The sequence below is a fragment of the Phalacrocorax carbo genome, chromosome 3, assembly GCF_963921805.1.
Source record: "Phalacrocorax carbo chromosome 3, bPhaCar2.1, whole genome shotgun sequence".
In the NCBI taxonomy this organism is placed as follows: Eukaryota; Metazoa; Chordata; class Aves; order Suliformes; family Phalacrocoracidae; genus Phalacrocorax; species Phalacrocorax carbo.
Genome location: NC_087515.1, coordinates 26,540,570 through 26,558,423, shown reverse-complemented (window position 1 = coordinate 26,558,423; position 17,854 = coordinate 26,540,570). Strand labels below are relative to the sequence as shown.

Here is a 17,854-nt window from a genome sequence, read left to right as displayed (position 1 = left end):
GGGCAAGAAGATCAAAACTGCAATTCTGGCTGCCTAGAAGAACATGGATGTTTTTGCTTGCTTGGGGAGTGCCAGATGAGAAAGAGAGAACGGTGCAACAGCTTGAAATAGCCAATTGATCAACAATAAGCAGGCAATTAACCCCATTGTAGAGGTCTCACTCCAGGTCTTTTTAAAGCCTTAGCCTTAGCATGAGGTCCAGGCAGTACTTAAGATCTCTTGGAAGAAATCTGCAGTAGAGCAGATTTCATGCTGGAAAACTACAGCTCGATTGTACTTATGAAAAATATATAAAACTGGGGAAAAAATCAGCTGCTGTGGAATTTAGCAGCAGATCATTATTTAAAATTATTACCTACCATCACATAAACCCATTTCAGACCAATTTAAGTTGTACATAAAAAAGGACACAATTTAGATGAAGTATGCATTTTTTGTATAATCTTAAGTCTATTCATGGTTGGATTTTTTTTTTCATTCTGTGTAAATCTGAACTAGAGCGTTCAGTACTCTAATTAAAGTCAACATTCTTTATGTGATAAATCAGGTTCTTCTGTTGAAGGAATTCTACAATAAAATGACATTGAAATTCCCAGTGAAAACATACAGAAGACATTCACACCATGAATTTTGCCTTTTGAACCATTTTCCAGATATATGCAAGTTTTAGGAATTGGATCAATTTTTATGTTACTTTGCTACTATTATTTTCACTGCTTTTCTAAAAAGCTCACTTTATCATACTTATTTTTGGCAACTCCTGCCTCCGTAGCTTCCAGAATAAAACGTCGTTTTCATTAACTGTCAGCAAACTTGAATGTCTGTTGGTTGTTTTTTTAGTGGGTTTTTTTTTTTGGTGTTTTTTGTCATTTGATCCTGTATTTTCGGCACTTGAGGCACCTAGATTATGGAAGTTAGCCTGCTGATTGTAAAGCAGTTGAGTAAAATGGCAAGATTTTTTTTGAGATACTTTGCACAGTTGAGGAAGCTTTGAAGTTCCTCTGTTTGCAGTGAACTTGGTAAGCCTCCAGCAAAGTTCTGTCACGCTGCTACATATTTAGCTGGGGACAAAACCAGAGATGATCTTTCTTAAACATCATGGCCATAAAAGTGCTTTTGGTTTTTTTGATGGTTTCCTTTACGGTTAAAAATAACTCCTGTTTACTCCTATTTGGGAGTTTTCGAGTAGTTTGGAGATAGATGTGAAACTGAATTTAAAAAAATCTTAAACTTTGTATCCGAATTCTTAAAACACTTTGCAGAATTTAAATATTTTCCTTCCATGTAGTTAATTATTTGTTCTGGTGGTGTTTTAAGTTGACTTTTCCCTACTTTTTCCTAGTATAGTGCTCCCCACTCATATAGAGAAATAAACTTCTCTATAAAGACAGAAAGGGAGAAAAAGGGAAGTTGAGTGAGAATCAGTCATTAGAGTCACCATTTCTCCTCTGGTGTCCCCATAGTGTAGTGTTGTTGTGTGCTACCATCTTTCTCACAATAAAGGTGACTATAAGAGTCTATAGCCCTGACATTTGACAGATTTTCCTCACTGTGCTTTTCTTTCTGGACATTTATTTTTGTGTCTGCACACATGTGCAGATGCACACACAAGTATGTATATGGTATATTAGCATGTGCATATTCATGCATACGTGCTGCATTTTTGTCTTTTTTTTCTTTGGATCTGTAGGCAGGTCTTATTTATTCTTTTGACAAAAAAATACTATGCTCTTAGATTAATTCCAGGTTAGTAAGAGAGAAAGGGAATTCATGTATTTCATATTACGGTGGGATATTTCCTGTATTGAATGATATTAATTCTTACTATTTGTATACTGACATATTTACAAATTATTTTTACAAATATTTACTAATTCAGCTTTCCACTAGGCTTCTGAAGTGGCTGAGGGTTGTTATTCCTATTTTACAGATAGATGGAAAGACAGGCATTTGTTAGCAAGGCAAGGTAGAAGAAATTTTGATATTCACCCAGACGCTGAAAAGTATAATACACGTGTCAGAAAGTTTGTCAGCCTCTCTTCTTGTCCCTCAGCTTAGACTGGGGGATTGCCTCTCCACAAAAGGTATCACTATAGTTGAATAAGGCCACTGTGTACGTAGAAAATATGTGAATTCAGCTGACTGACTAGAACATGTAGAAATAAAAGTAGTTGAATGAGTGAAGAGATGGCATTATATAAAGAATAATTCTCTTTTCTCTATTTTTCCTTCCACTGAAGTTGTGAGTGCTCTTACGTACTAAGAACCCTATTTGATGAGAGGTTTATTCGTAAGAAATTGAATTTTTTGGACAGTGCTATCAACAGGGTGCTCCTGGTGGTTGTAATCTGGATTAATCAGCGGTAAATTTTCTGTGATGAAGATTTAGCCTTTTCAGTCTAAGTTTTAAAAATGAACAAAAGGGAGGAAGTGTTCCCTGCTTCTTTACTTTTTGTCAAAAGATTGAAGAAAATCTGCACTGCAGAGAATAGGTATTGCCAAGGTATTTCCTTTACCTCAACATAAGGTGAATTGTATGCGCAGATTGGAGTAAATGCTGTGACATGTCTTGTGGCATATAAGGCAAAACACAGTCAGCCTGGCTTGGGTTTGAATAAAACGTGATGGTGTTACTAAGACTTTTGATCAATTAGGCTACCCAATTTTGAACAAGATGACAGTAGCCAAGGTCTTTTCAGTAAAAATACTTGGGAACAGATAATTCATTGTTGTATATTGACACACTTCCACCAATTCCAGTGGATTTATGTGTTCTTCAGCATTATCCAAGGAAATGAAGCCAAGAGTTAATTCATATAAATGGTTTATTTGTTAAAAGTATCCATAATAGGACATTAACTGATGAGTAGCTACTTAATAATGCTGTATGAACATTCTTATATGGATGGGTCTGGTATAAATGGTTGTAATCCTTTTACCCTGTTCATCAGATAAGTCAACTATATATTTTGCATGGGTTATTTCCATGTGTGAATAGGCTTGTCTGAATTGCTTTTTATTCACCTTGAATATTAAATACCTTGCTTCAGTGGATAACACCTGGATCATATTTCTGTCAATTGAAATGCTATTTTTAGTAGGGGGCCAATCCATAAAAACAGTTAGGGATTTTTGCCACAGCTAGGTGGAATGTCACGTTTCATATTCAGTCATAGCTTATCTCAGTTAGAGCACTGGGCGAAAAAAGGAGATCTGGATTATTCATCCTAAAGTGACTGACATTCCCATCTCCCCCTTGCTGGGCAGTGTACTAATCTCTGGGTTCATAAGCAAGGAAGGGAGAATACTGCCCATCTGTCCTGTGGGGAAGGAAAAAAAAAACCCCAAAAAGTCTTATTTACTGACGGAGAAGACAGAGCAGGTACTATTGTAACCCAGGGCTCAAGGCACTTCCCTGGTCAGGGTGAGGCAGTGTGCATGTCAGCAGCAAAGGGAGTGTTGAGTTCTGAGCATTTGTGGATCTGGACATATGTTGTTCATCAGTGCTGATACTCACCGTGAGCATCAGAATGTGATCCTATTGCAATTTTCTAATACAGCTTAATTTATTGATACTGTAGCTGTTGAACTAGACTGTAACATGAAGTGACAGCCATAGCATTGCAGCTGGCAATTTTGAGAAGTGATAAGAATTCTTGTTTACTCTGTAAATGTGATAGTTCAGATTTGTCGGCCTCAGCCTCATGTGTTACATAAGAGAATAATATACAATGTTTTGTTGTTATTTTTCTGATTATAACAGTTCTGTTTCCAGAACTAATTTTTTTTTACTCCGCTCTTTGCCATTGTGCAGACTACCCCCCTGAGAGTTTTGCATGTTGATCAATGCCAGGATTTAGTTATATAGGAAAAAACACTCCATACTGTTAATGATGACAGATACAATTAAATTAATTCTCTGCCATCTCCTTTGATGTACACAGATTTTCCCCATTAATATTGATGGACTTTAGAGTCACAAGCACATACTGGGAGGGGAGCAAGCCCTTGAATGTTGTATTTCACTCTTTGTGGAGCTGACTATATCACTTTATGTCTAAATGTAAGGAAAGCTGCTGACAGTTTTGATATATTAAATTATAACTGAGAACTAATTCAAGGATCAAAGATGCTCTTTGGGAGAGATCACTTTACTGGTAGGAAAAATCATTACCTTTTCTCCCAGTCTCATATATTTGTACTGTATGTCTTGGAAATATCATTCCCTACAGTTTCTGAATCTTGATGTTTAATTTAACACAAAGGTCTTTGAGCAGCACAATGGGAGGGGGGCTTCTGCTGGTAAAACCTCGTAGAAGGAAATTGAAATGTACATGTTTTTTCTCATTTATCAAAGAAGTGCAAAAATCTAAACTGACATTTTATATCAAATGAATTATGAACTGTGTACTTTGTACCTAAGGGAACAACAACTAAATTAGACTTTTGTTAAAAAGAGAGAGAGGGAAAAATAGGCTTTTAATAAAATATACAGTCATTTTTGGTATTTTGTCTGAACCTGACATATGCTGTACTTTGCAGAAGAAAACCAGAGAGTATAGGCTACTTCAAAGGCTATATGCTTTGAGTGCCTTAAAGTGAATTGAGAAGTAGGTTAAGACAACACACAAACCAGAGTTTCTGCTTAATAACTATTGTCGCTTTGATATTTTTGTTTTCATCCTTGTCCAGCTCAGGTGAACAGGAAAAGATAATATGCTTTTTAATAGCTTAAAGATAGGAGCAAAGTAGTAAGTGATATATTTTTTTAGCTTATATTTCTGAGAGTACAGTTGCTACTGAAAAAGACTTCTAGGGAGTAAAATTTTAGAAGACACTTGATTGAACTATAAGAGGTAAATTTTCAAAGAATTACGTCTTCAGTATTTTATGGGCATGGCTTCCACTGTCTTTAGGTGAAAAAAACACTTCTTGCAATCAAAGAGGGGACTCTCAATCTGTGGAGTTTGTAATGTTTATGAGATTTTGTACATTCCCAATTTCTGAATTTCCTTCACAACTTTCAGTGGGAATATCTTTATTTCGGTGCATTGACATAGAAGACACTTTGATATTGTTGTGATAAGCACCTACACCTTAGAGAAAATGGAAAATGAGAAGATAAATTTCCATGGTTTCTTTGACAACATATTCCCTAGTGCACTCCTATGGCGCTTTTTGATATATGAACAAAATATCCAGGAACTAGTTGCTTTTCTCATATGTCATGTACATATATTTCATAAAGATATATTTCAGAAGATTAGGTAAGTTAGAATCTACAAAAGCTTTCGGAAATTCTGCAAGCGCTTTGCAGAAAATAGTGGTGTATGAACAGTCATTGTGGGAATATCATATAATGAACACATCACAAATTCTGAAACACAGTAAGACCAGCTATGTTTCTAGCTTTAGTATTGTTTTATATCAGTACCATCAGGAGTCTAGAACCAAAACCAAAGCTGTAATGAGATGTATTAATGGTGGCACATCCTCACTGAGACATCCAAATGTACTCACATCCAAGGAGGCAGTGCCTTGGTCTTTGCAACTTTGCAATTCCCAGTAATGATAAAGTAATCTGATCCTTTAATTTGAGCGTCTGCTTTGAAGAATAGTTTATTTTTTTGCATAAACAGTGGGTATTTTTATTTAAAAGTAATATGATTGTTTTTCCTAATTTATAACAAAGATTTTACTTTTATTATTCAACAATACTGATGTTCTGAATGTTCTCTCAGAACAACATATAAGTGCCATGGAAATGTGGCAGTGTAGATGCACATTTTCCTGTTACAGAAAGGAAAGGAGAAGAGGTGGCAGCTTGAAGGGGTGCAGTGGTTTGGCAGAGCCACAACAGAGAGCTGGTCCCCTCCAGGCATGCCAGAGTCAGACATTTCGCTCGTGCTGTCTGTGGAGGAGATGAGAGGAATGGGGACAACAACTGTAGGTGGGAAGAAGCACTTTCTTCTTTCTCAGCACCTGCCTCCCATTTTCCCTATAAAAAGACATTCACAATGAGACAAGGGGGTTTTTTGTGATTACCACATATGGTGTTAAGGAGTTAATTAGCAGCTGCAAACCAAATCCAGCTCTGTGTTGCCTGGATTACTAGGAGCAGAAACTTGGAGGAAACCCCTTTTCCTGCTCTTTCTGCAAATAAAGAAAGAATTTGAGCGGGGAAATGTCTGTTATGGCGTCAGTTGGTTCATGGCCAAAAGGTAGTCCAGTGACCTGGATGTTGCAGATACCTGTAGGACATTCAAGATGTAATAAAACTGCACCAGTCACTGTGTGTAGTGGCTCCCTAACACCAGCTAACGTGTCACCTTGTCAAATTTGTTTTCTGATTATGGACACTCAAGTTTGGATTCCATCAGAAATAGTATTTCACACCATCCTCTATGTACTGCAGAGAAATTTGTGGATTAAAAAAGCCTACAGGTAATCTTATTGAAGATCTAATTTATTTGCAAACCTGCATTGTTCTCCAGTTTGTACATCTAGGCATATACAAAATGATGCTTCAGTCAAAATGCACATCAACTGGTAACACTTCAGTTTTCTGCCGGCAGGGTAATCTCTTTCTTGCAGCAGTTTAATCCCATTACTGTATGTCCGGTTTCCCAGGACACAGAGATTCTCTTTGTCTGCAAAACTTCTGTGAAGCTACTATGTAGCTTAAAGAATAGGTTTAAACTTTCTTCCCTGGTCTTCTAACCATCAGTGATATAATTTGCTATTTTTGTTACTTTCAGGAATGCCCTATTTCCAGAGCTATGTAAGCACTGTTTAGTTTCAAACATGAAGCAAAATGCTCAAAAGCCAGCATCCCAGTCTTTGAAAATGTACCATGAGCACTAAGAAGGAAACTTCAATTTAGCCAAGTGTCTGCTCACCAGCAGTCTTACAAGACTATCACCAGAGATGTTTCCGTCAATGTGGAAGCTAGCATACCTGCCTCTGGTCATAGCTCTCTGCCCACAGATATCAACTGTAAGGGAAGCTGGAAGATTTTGAAGATGATGTCAAATTCTTTCACCTTCTTCCTTTAAAAAAATAGAGTCCTGAAATTAATGTCTAAAACTGCTTCATGCAGGAAATTGAAGCTATTGTATGAAGATAGAAAGGATCTTGTTCCCCTAAGTAAAAAGAGGCAGATCAGATAGTTTCTCAAAGCTACTTCACATAGGTATTTCATTTTCCAGTAACGAGAGTCACAATTAACCCACAGGAGCTGTTTGTTTAATTGTGGTTTCTGCCTGATTTTGTAATACCAATCCTTACGTTTTTTCCTCATAGTATTTTTTTTAAATTAATTTTGTGGTATGACAGTTATTGGCTAGGCATCCTTTTACACAGTCTAATGAATAATTAGCTTTACTGGGCAGTTATAAATTCCATCCAATGCCTTTATTACAGGTATTAAAATCATTAATCATTCAGCTAATTGCTTATTGGCATTCTTTTGTAGCTTTTAGAGTTTAGCAAGGTTCTTGCTGAGTAACATGGATAAACTTCTATCTAGCATGAAGCAGGTTATGTCTTATATAAAGGTAAAGGTTACAAATCTATAAGACATTTTTATGGTGTTGACCTCAGTAAAATATAACACTTAGGAAAGAGGCATCTCTTACACATTTTTTTACCTGAGACCCATATCTGGATTGCAGATGTTGAGGTTGTACATGAAGAAAAGCTCATTAAAAGAAGGGGTAGGTCTGATTTTGGTTTTTGCTAGAGCAGTATTAATGAGGAAAAGTAAGCCTGCTCTGGGATTTCAAAAGACAATTGTCTTAACCTTCAGATCTGCAGGTCATGGAGTAAACCCTGAGATGATTTTCAGGGCCCTACTAAAATTGTGCTCTGCAGCTTGGAAGTGCAAGCTGCAAGTGCAAGTGGAGGAAAATTTGTGGTTAGAGCTTACACACTCAATCCAGAAAAAGATAAATTTTAGGTTTTTCAAACTTATTTTCATTTTTCGGAGTAATATTGTGCCTTACAAGTACAAGTAACATTAAAGATTAATGTTAAAAGTGAAAATATTTACAAAGCCACTCCTTTTCAAAAGAAATTACTTTTATAGCAGAGATCAGAAGTGTAAAACAGGATAGATCATGAAGAGAGAACAAGATATTTCTGTACCCCGTTCATGTTATACTTCTGAAACCAAAATTTCATGAACATGAGGTGCGAACAGGTTTGGATTTACTGGGAAGTTTATGAAGGCTTTAAGCTACTCCTTTATGTCTCTTTACTTGCTTTTTCCCATAGGACAGCTTCCTTTCTTCTCAAGTCCCATGTGCCAGAGAGGGGCAAGCAAGGCGGCCACCATGGACCTTTCACATTTTCTGTTCCAAAGTGCACGGTTGTGTGTGGAATAAGGGGCGCGTTGTCCCTCATATATGTGTTATTAGATGGAGATATATCTGTAACTGAAAACATATATCTGTGAAATTATAAAATTAAAAAGAAAATCCAAGAATACTCTATGCATTCTTTAGGCATTGAGTAGGCAGAAGACAACAAGGTTGAACATATATATTAAATGAAAAATCAAGAACAACTGTGTGTATTTACTATACGCTGAGTAGGAAAGATAACTGGGAAAAGAGGGTTAAAAACCAAACCAGAGTAAACTTCAATGAACCTGTGAAGATAAGAAACAAAAAAAGCAATCTTCTGCTTTTCCAACAGATAAAGGTTTATAACTAACATGCCCTTCTAGTGATGACATATGGCCCAGCATCACGGCCTGTCTTTCGGTTAAATGAAACAAAAACACATGACCGTGTTGAGAATTATGGAGAGTGCAATGACTGGAATTATTTGGACTGAGCAAACAACTAGATAACAGGCATACCTGGGAAAATCAGGAGAAACAAATGTCAACGTGCAGAACATATTGCCATAAAAAGTGCCATAATGAGATGATCTCAGTATGGGCACATAAAATAGAAAATGAATCAAGAGTATCTAAACAACCACTGCAATGAGATAAAGAAATGGGGTTTGTGAATTGGACCTGGAAGAGAGTGAGAGTAGGCATGACTGAGCGAGACATTCATCTAAAGGCAGTCTGACTGAAACTTTTCCTTGCTGTTATGGCACAAACTGTGGACAGCCTATTTCCCTTCTCTATAGTTAAATACCTACAGTTATAATTTGCATACACATGTATGAAAAATATTTTGATAAGATGCAAATGCATCATCCATGCTAAACATTTTACACGTGCAGATGTGGCAAATCATAGAGTTACATTTACATAGCTCCAAAGTCTTCTAGCTGCCTGTCTGTAGATATGGATACAGCAGGGCCAATATATCCAATCGCTGTTAAAAGCGGTGTCGCTTCACTTCAAAGTTTACACCAATCGAGCTCTACTGGCTTTTCTTCCTCTTATTAAAGATTAATGGCACAGACATTTTTATAACTAATAATTTATTGTGCTAATGATAGTTCACTTTTAATAATCCTATTTAAAGTTTTCTACTTTCAGAAAATTTGAATTTCAGACATACCCTTATAATAAATATGAAGAATAATGCTCAGAAAAATAGGTTTTAAACATGGAGTAAACATTTAAGCACAACCATTTAATACAATGCTTGCTGTCCTAAAATAAACAAATACTTACAAAGCTGACTACTACTGCATATGTTGAAGAAAGGAAATTGAGGTAAGAAGCTGAAACGCTTTTCAAAGACTGCTTAGCACATTAGTGGCCAAGCAGGGATCAGATCTTTCTTGACTCATCTGAGTATCTGAAATACAAGATATCATTGTCAGCTTGAAAGTGCCTTCAGTTTTTATTATTCTGCAGGGCCGTTTGTTAATTTTTTGATTAAAATTGACATCTGATCAAATATTTTCTTCTGCCTTTGTAGTCTCTTCATAGACAAAGCATGGCTTTCTGCCCTGCTAAGTGAGAATTTAGTAGGCTAGATGTTGATTCAGTAGGTTGCAAGTGGAGTGGTTGCCCCCTGAGGCTCGCATTAAAGCTTGAGGGGAGCTTTTTGAGCAACAATGCATCTTAAAGACGATATATCAAGCTGATAGATACATGGCTCTTCTGTTGAGAAATTCGCAGCAGAATTATTGCTGGTTGCCAGTTATTACTTGGGTAGTAAGGAGTCTCTCAGGAATATGGACTGGGTAAAAAGGGTTAAGCTGAAGGAAATGTTACACTGAAGACCTTGGTGATGAGGAGTGTTTGAAATAGTCAAAGGATCTTTTGTGTGCAATTTAGAATTACCATTTTTTGGGGGAAGTGCTCTGTAGTTTAATGATCAAAGCATGATTAATTTAATAGAGTACCTTTCTAATTATGACTCAGCGGAGACTTTGCAATTTCTTTGTTGTACCCACCTGCCCCGATCCTTTGGAAGTGCATAGCTGAGGACATTCTCTGTGAGCTACAGGAAGTCTTTCAGATTAAATAAATATGCTGTATATTCTAACATGTTGGTTTGAAAGTAGACAGCTAGGCTTGTTCTACAGGTTAGTTGACTTTCACAGAAGAGATTTGTCCAAATTTTGTACTCTTCCCTATGCTGTGCTTTTGTTGGTAGAAGAGATTTGAACATTTAGCTGAGATTACCTACGCCATTAAAATAACATCCGCACTGTGAATTGTTATTGACATTTAGACAGCTACATCTTTGTTTTTTGATGAACATTCCTGTATCACTATATTAACCACCACTATACATACATAAAGCTTAATCAGAGCTTTTACTTTGTAGATCTCAGAGAGCTTTACAAAGAAGGATAAGTATTATTATCTCCATTTAACAGATTGAGAAATGAAAGACAAAGGTGAAGTGATGTGTCCTGACAGAACTGGAAATAAATTTAACGCTTTTGCCTCCTCAGTGAATTGCTCACGCTGTCTCCTCAATAGCAATGTAGACTTTGGCTTCCTGGCCAAATTACAGCTGAGCTAATTAGATTCATTTTTAGATATAGCTTTTTTTGCAGTGTAGAATTTCTGCATCCACTTAAACAACCGATGCATTTTAAGCTACAGACAGTTCAGTTCTAAATGAGGTAGTACCCTGTGTTGAAGGGATATTGAGCCTTTCTGATAGTGTCAGCTTGTGAAAACACTTTTAAACCCTCTAATAAAAGTTTTCATATTATTTGTGCCATCTTTCTCATGCTGGCTGAGTTTGCCTGCTAACAACTTGGGAGTCACTTTATAAAGGGATACCAAAATAATTCATTATTATCTGCAAGTACTGTACTGTACATCCATAAGATTTAAATCCCCATATTGCACAACTTAGCTCCAGTGTTATGTTGCTGCTAAATGGAACAATGTTACGTGAGGTAAATATATGTTCTCCATTTTAGTCTGAGAGTGAAATTTAATTCACATACGCAGGCATTTGGTGTGCAGATGTTAATTTTTGATGGCTCAGCTGGAGGGATGTTGGGGTCTGTTCAAGTTAAATCAGCCACCTTATTCCCTCTGAGTTGAGGTGCTCACAAGCTCTTGATTGGCCTTGAAGGTGTTGGCAAGGGACTTGCAGACCATGAATTACCTTAGTCTCAGACATCTCCTGGGTTTGGAAACAGGAAGATTTCAAGCTTACTTGGGATTTACTGGAGCCTTATTGCCTAGGTCTAGATAACAGCAGCGGGGAGCATCCAAAGGCAGCCATGCTGGCTCAAGGCCAAAAATTTTATTTTGTCTTTTTCACAGTAACAGAGAGGAGAGGAGAGGAGTGAGGGAAGCTGAAGATCCTGTTCTGCTTCATTTTGTCCTGAAAAACAAAGAGGGATTGTAGGGCTAGGGGCCAATTCTCAGAAGTAAAATACCTGGTAATAACTAAGGTACCCCAGCAGCCAGCTTTTCCTAAAAATTTCTTATGAGAACTGGCAGACCTTGAACTTAAGGGAAAGAGAACAAGTCTGTAGATTGGCGCAAGCCAGGTCTTGTGCCTTCCTATGTAACACAAGTTCAAGCTGGAGCTGAAGAATTTTGAAGTTCCACAGTCATAAGCAGGTATAACCAGAATAAAACAGCCAGGCGCTAGTTCACATATCTCTGTATATATATGTCCATATAAATAAAAATTCTTATGTATGACTGATGACCTTTTTTTCTGAGCCAATGCCATCCTTTCATCTGTTTCAGGGAGAGAATGATTCAGACAGTGTATCACAAAGTCTGTTACTTCCCTCTTAGAAACCACCTCATATACAGGTGGTAAATGAAAATCATAAAATGTACTGTAAAATCCTGTTCGCTCATCTTACAACTTATACCCTTAGACTTCCAACTATGCCTTAAGTTACAGATCTGTGAGACTGTTTTTTTCCAATAGAGAGAAGGAAGAAAAAGACAGCAACAAAAAATTTCTGTTGGAAAAACCAAAGAAAGAAGCAAATGGTAACTACTGAACCACAAAAAGCAAAACTATTATACAAGATTTTAAATGACAAAGGCAGTAACTTTCCAGTGGTTTAACTCTCTGGAAGAGAGCTACAGAGCTATGGCTACAGACATGCATTATATATAAAAGTTCCAGATGTGTTCATATACATAATGTTTCTTCAGCAGATTGTTTTCTTCTTAAAGAAAAAACAAAGTCATAAACTCATGGGCGCAAATTGGCATAGTTCTTTTTACTGCATGCAGTGAAATTTGCAGCAGTTAAAGGTCATTGGTGATATCATTACTGACAGATTTTGATCTGCAGTTCCTGAACTTCATAAAAATTAATTTCCTTAACAAAACAGTGGGCTAGAGACTGAGACTTCAGTGAATCTATTTTGATTTCTACCTAAAGACCTTTTTCCCTTAAAATTTCTGCTGTTTTCTTTTAAAAATATTATTAATTTATAAGGCTGAGAAGGTATCTGAACGATAAAAAGTTTGATCAATTTTACTCTTGCTAGGTAACATTTCTGTGAGCATTTCTTTAACTTCTCAGGGTGCAGAACTGGGCACAAGTAGTAGGTAATATTTGAACAGGTGGTAGAGAATATGTTGCTTCTGAATTACTTCTGGTGTTTGGAGATTTGCTTTTAGCAAAGTGATATTCATGTAACTGTACTGAAAAGAAGAAAATAAAGAAATAGCGTTGTTCAGTAGTGAAAATGTTAAACTAAATGGACCATGTTAACATTGCTGTTGATCCTGAGGAACAGTTTTTCCAGTATATGGAGCATTTTGTTTCCACCCAGCATATGTTCTCCATGGTTTTCTCTGCTCTAATTCATCCATGTTTTTCGACAGCTCCAGATGGCGTGATGCCTCCAAGGCTTTCATCTGCCACTCCAACCAGTCTTCAGGTTGCCTGGTCTACACCAGTTCGCAACAACGCCCCAGGCGCGCCCAGCTACCGACTCCAGATGCGGCGGAGGCATTCTGCCGGTGACATTTTAGAGTACGCAGACCGTAGCAAGGCCACCATCAACTGCTGAGCAAGAAAAGTCCTATTATCTTGAATGTGGCTCACCTTTAGGGTGGCTGCTTTTGTTATAAAACATGTAATGTTTCAGTCTTTCTTTAGCTGCTGGGATGTTTAATGATGTAACTCATGATGCTTTTCTTTGCAGTTTGTTTTCCAGCCCTACTGCTTCCCTGCAACACAGGGTTGAAGATCTTCAGCCATACACTGAGTATGAGATGAGAGTGGTTGCCTCCAATGGTTATGGCAATGGTTATAGCAACTGGACTTCAATGACTACAGCAGAGGACAGTAAGCAGTCCAATCTTATTTAACTCCCTTTAGCAGAAAATATAAATAAGAGTTCAGCTGACATTGCATATAATTTCTTTTGGTTATCTACCTTTTTCAGTTAAATAGTAATAATGTATTTCCTTTCTGAATATTAACTTGCAATAATAACTCATAAGGGATCAAGCATCTGCTGTCTTAGATTTTCATAAATCATGAATATTTAGATATTTGTTTTGTAAAGTGGTATCTTATTTCTTTATGTAATATCCCTCCGTGTATTTGTGTTCATATATGGTTAGCTTAAGATACACTAGCAACTACAGCTTCCTAAGTGGTATTCCTTTATATTCAGGAACTTGATTCTGATTTCAGTCATATCAGAGAAAATAAGTTGAAGTTAATAGTATATGACAGTTGTCTTATCTCTGTGTTGAGAATACCTAAGCTGTACCACAGCTGAACAGAACTTCTCATTCCCAGTGATCTTTGTTAATTCAAAGTGATGATCTACTGGTCTGAAATTGAGTTTGTCATTGCCAGTCCCATCACTTTCCTCATTAGTAGTTCTACATTCTGTAGACTCACTCCACATAATTTGTTCAAAAGTCCCTTGATTTAACAGCTGTCAGCATATAAGTACAGCCATTTAGTTGGCAGGGTAGGATTTTGCACCTGATACAATATGTAAGCAGAAACATCACAAAACTTGAGCTTTTAGTACATAATGCCTGTATAAAATACATAATTTTCAGCTTTTTTTTTAAGAAACTGAGCTATTAGTTTTTTCTTATAATGTACCGGGATATCTAATTGCACACTTTTAAAAATCAGTAATGGATGATCCCATTTTACCAAATTTTAGAGAAATGAATTCTTTTCTAAAGAGATTTTTCCTGTTATATCTTGTTTATAAGTAAGTAAGTAATTCTGAGCAGGGAAAAGTGAGGGGATTGGGGAGTGTTTAATTATTAGTTTCATTACTTTGTTGCTCTCTCTGCCTTCACAACAAAGTGTGGTCTTACTCTATTTTACACTGATATGAGATCTGCATTTCAGACCATAGTTTTAACCTGATGCTCATTCGCAACTGTTGTAACAAATATTCAGTGCTGGTGACTCAACTTCATTTTACTCCCTTCTTTAAATGGATAGCTGTCTATCTCAAGAAAACACCCGAAGAAAACATGTTCCCACAATTGTAAAACATTTTTCTTTGAAGCTAAGCCAATAATTTACAACAGAAATTTATCTGATAAATCCATTTAAACTCCAAAGATATAAATGCTTCTATGAACACATTACCTATAAGTAACTACCTAATAAAAGTAAGTTTTGAACTTGGTCTTTACATACCAGAGATGTGTTATCTACCTGTGAAAATCTTTGTTGAGGTTCAATTCCTTTATTGTCATTGTTTGTTACCAAAAGTGGATAAAATATTATTACACTTGTCTACATTTGTGGTCTAAACACAGCCAGGCTCCTGTGACTATTTTGTTCAAATTGCAGTGATTATCTAGCTCTGGTCAGACAGTTCACATAGTGTTGCTTCTCTTTGGATAGGAGGAGCACAAAAGTGCATTTAAAAGGCATCACTTGTTAGTATATGGAAAAAATATTTTTTGTGCAAAGTAGTAGGTGTAGAATTTTAAAATTCTCTTTTTGGGAGCTAGGAATAGGGCAGAAGGCCTACACAGGACGTGCATTCCTATATAGTCTTCTTGAACATATATGTAGAAGTTACCTGCTGCATAGAACTTGGATGGTCTTTATGCACTAGCATGAAATGCTACCCTCTGCAAAACCTGGTTGCAAATATGCCTTAAGTTAGTATGGAAGGTAGATGTTACCAAAGAAAACTTAAGAACAAGAAAAGAAAAATAGAATGCCTCTGCCAGTGTTTACACAGTTGAAATATTTTGAGATTAACATACAACTTGCCTCTTCAGCTATGATGCTGCATCTTGTTCCTTAGCTTAAAACAAACTTCTATAGTTCAGTTAAGCTCCATGTCTCCAAGGGGAAGATTACTTTCCTTAAAATGTCCTCTTCCATTTGCATTGATACTGCTAAAGAATATTGCTGATGTGTCCCCAGTATCCAACAACCCTTGTAACTTACAGAAAAACCCCAACTTTCAGTGGTGACAAAGGACTCTGGTCTTGGTGTCATTGTGGAGGGCTGCCACCTGTGAAAGGATATTCAACTCAATTGCTTAAGACAACGATTGTCATTGGACATAAGCAGTATCTCTGTCAAGGTTTCAATACGTTTCTCATAAAACTGCCTATACTGACAGCTTGTTGCAGAAGTACACTTAATTCCTGGCCCTGCTGACCAATAGACTATGACTTTTTAAAATACAATTTGAGAGCAGAAATTTCCCACATCTCTTACTCTGTTGAAATATGTGTGTACACGTGTTCTTATTGAATTTTATGCAGTAAATATATGCCTTTTTTGTTTCACCAAAGCATAAAATATCTGTAGGAGCAAAATATATGCATGTGTGTGTGTGTGTTTATGTGCACATACAGCTGATAGCAATAGATATAAATCAACACATCCACTTTTAAAGTCCAAATGGAGTTCTACTAATACAAGCTGATAATTTCACAATATAGCTGCATATTACATTTTATTTATGATAAATATTTAGTAAAGTAGGAGGATATTAGGAATTATTAATGAAAAATTAGCAAATGCTGCCATAAAAATGTGTTGTATCTGATAATAAAATGGCTTAACTTACAGATTAGTAGGTGTGGGTAGTTTTTAATGCTGTAAATAATTTTAAAATACTTCCATTTACATGAGTGTGGCACTAGTAAGTGATTCCATGCATTTTTTAAAGTCTAACCTGCCCGTCCCAGATAACAATAATGTACATATCCTATGAATATTTTAAAACCTGCTAAATGTGTTAATGGAAGACATTTTTTCCAGTGATCTTGGTCAGTATAGCATCAGACTATTTACTGCCAGACAAATAGAAACAGTTGATGAAGCTTCTGGATTAGATCTTGCTTTCAGTAACTTGAATGTAAATTTAAGATAACTCTCTTGCAATCAATGTAACCACCACTGAACTGAGAGGTCAGTATGTACAATTGAACTGAAAGCAGAATTCCTGACATTGCATTCAGAAATAAAATGAAATTTCCTAGATATAAAAAAGAAGATATCGGTTGAGTTTTCCCTTTTGTTACGGCAAGTCTTTGTAAAGGAGCTGGTTATAGTTACCTGAAGCTGGCCCAAAGGCAGCTGCTGGATTTTTATGGTGTAGCTTTATAATTTGCAAAATTATATTGGCTTCTAGCAATCCACATGCTGCAATCTTTGATCAGAAGGATAGTTCTCAAATGAGAAAAGTGCTTTTTCTAGTGCTTGAGAAAATCAATCTTGATCTGGACAAGTTTTAAGCTAGCAAAATTGCTACTTGAGAGAAAAGCCACCTGTTACTTTCTTCTCAGTAGTCAGCATATTCTCTACATTGGCTACATTTCAGTCCTGTGGGTCAGTGTATGATTCCAGCACGGAGAGCTCTTACAGAAGTCCTTTTAGAAGTGCCTGGCTTGCACCTAGTTGAGAGAGAAGGTTTTGTGAGTTGCCTATCAGGCAGTCCAAATTTTTATTTTTTAGTTCTTACCTAAGCAACTGCAAGTTCATCTCTTTTATGTATAAAGAAGTTACAGGCCAGTCCAGTGTTTATTCACAGTGTCGGAAGTACACTGTAGTCACTTGAGATAATTTCGTATGGAGTTGCTAGGGAAAAACAAAACAAAAGAAAAAGAAAAAGAAAAACAAAAACAAAAAAGAGAGAGAGCTCCAGCAGTGTATCAACCGAGCTATTTGTTGACAAAATAGGGAAGCATTATTCCTATAATATAGACTGCTATGGTGTGTTCCTCTGGCACGCTTACCACAAAGCTTTGGTTCCAGGGTAAGGAGGCGTATTCTCTTAAAGCTTCCTTATGTAGACAATAGAGAAGGGCAGTGGTACAAGAGGGTACGTGATGCAGTTCTCAGCTTTTGGAAGCACTTGCTTTCTCTGACGATTGTACTCATTGGCTGAGAAGACAAGTCTCCTGCCATAGCTATGTAAGTTAGGTCCATATAATTTAGGCATATAAACTAGTCCATAGTTGACGTGAATG

General features: G+C 36.7%; 1 protein-coding gene across 1 annotated transcript in view; it reads left to right on the top strand.

The window, feature by feature from the left end:
* The window catches only part of USH2A (usherin), a 391,083-nt gene that overhangs the window by 237,739 nt on the left and 135,490 nt on the right, over positions 1 to 17,854 (top strand). The window contains exons 38-39 of the mRNA XM_064446238.1: positions 13,250 to 13,400; positions 13,573 to 13,715. Of these exons, the coding sequence (XP_064302308.1) occupies positions 13,250 to 13,400; positions 13,573 to 13,715 (294 nt within the window). The remainder of the gene's footprint in view (positions 1 to 13,249; positions 13,401 to 13,572; positions 13,716 to 17,854) is intronic.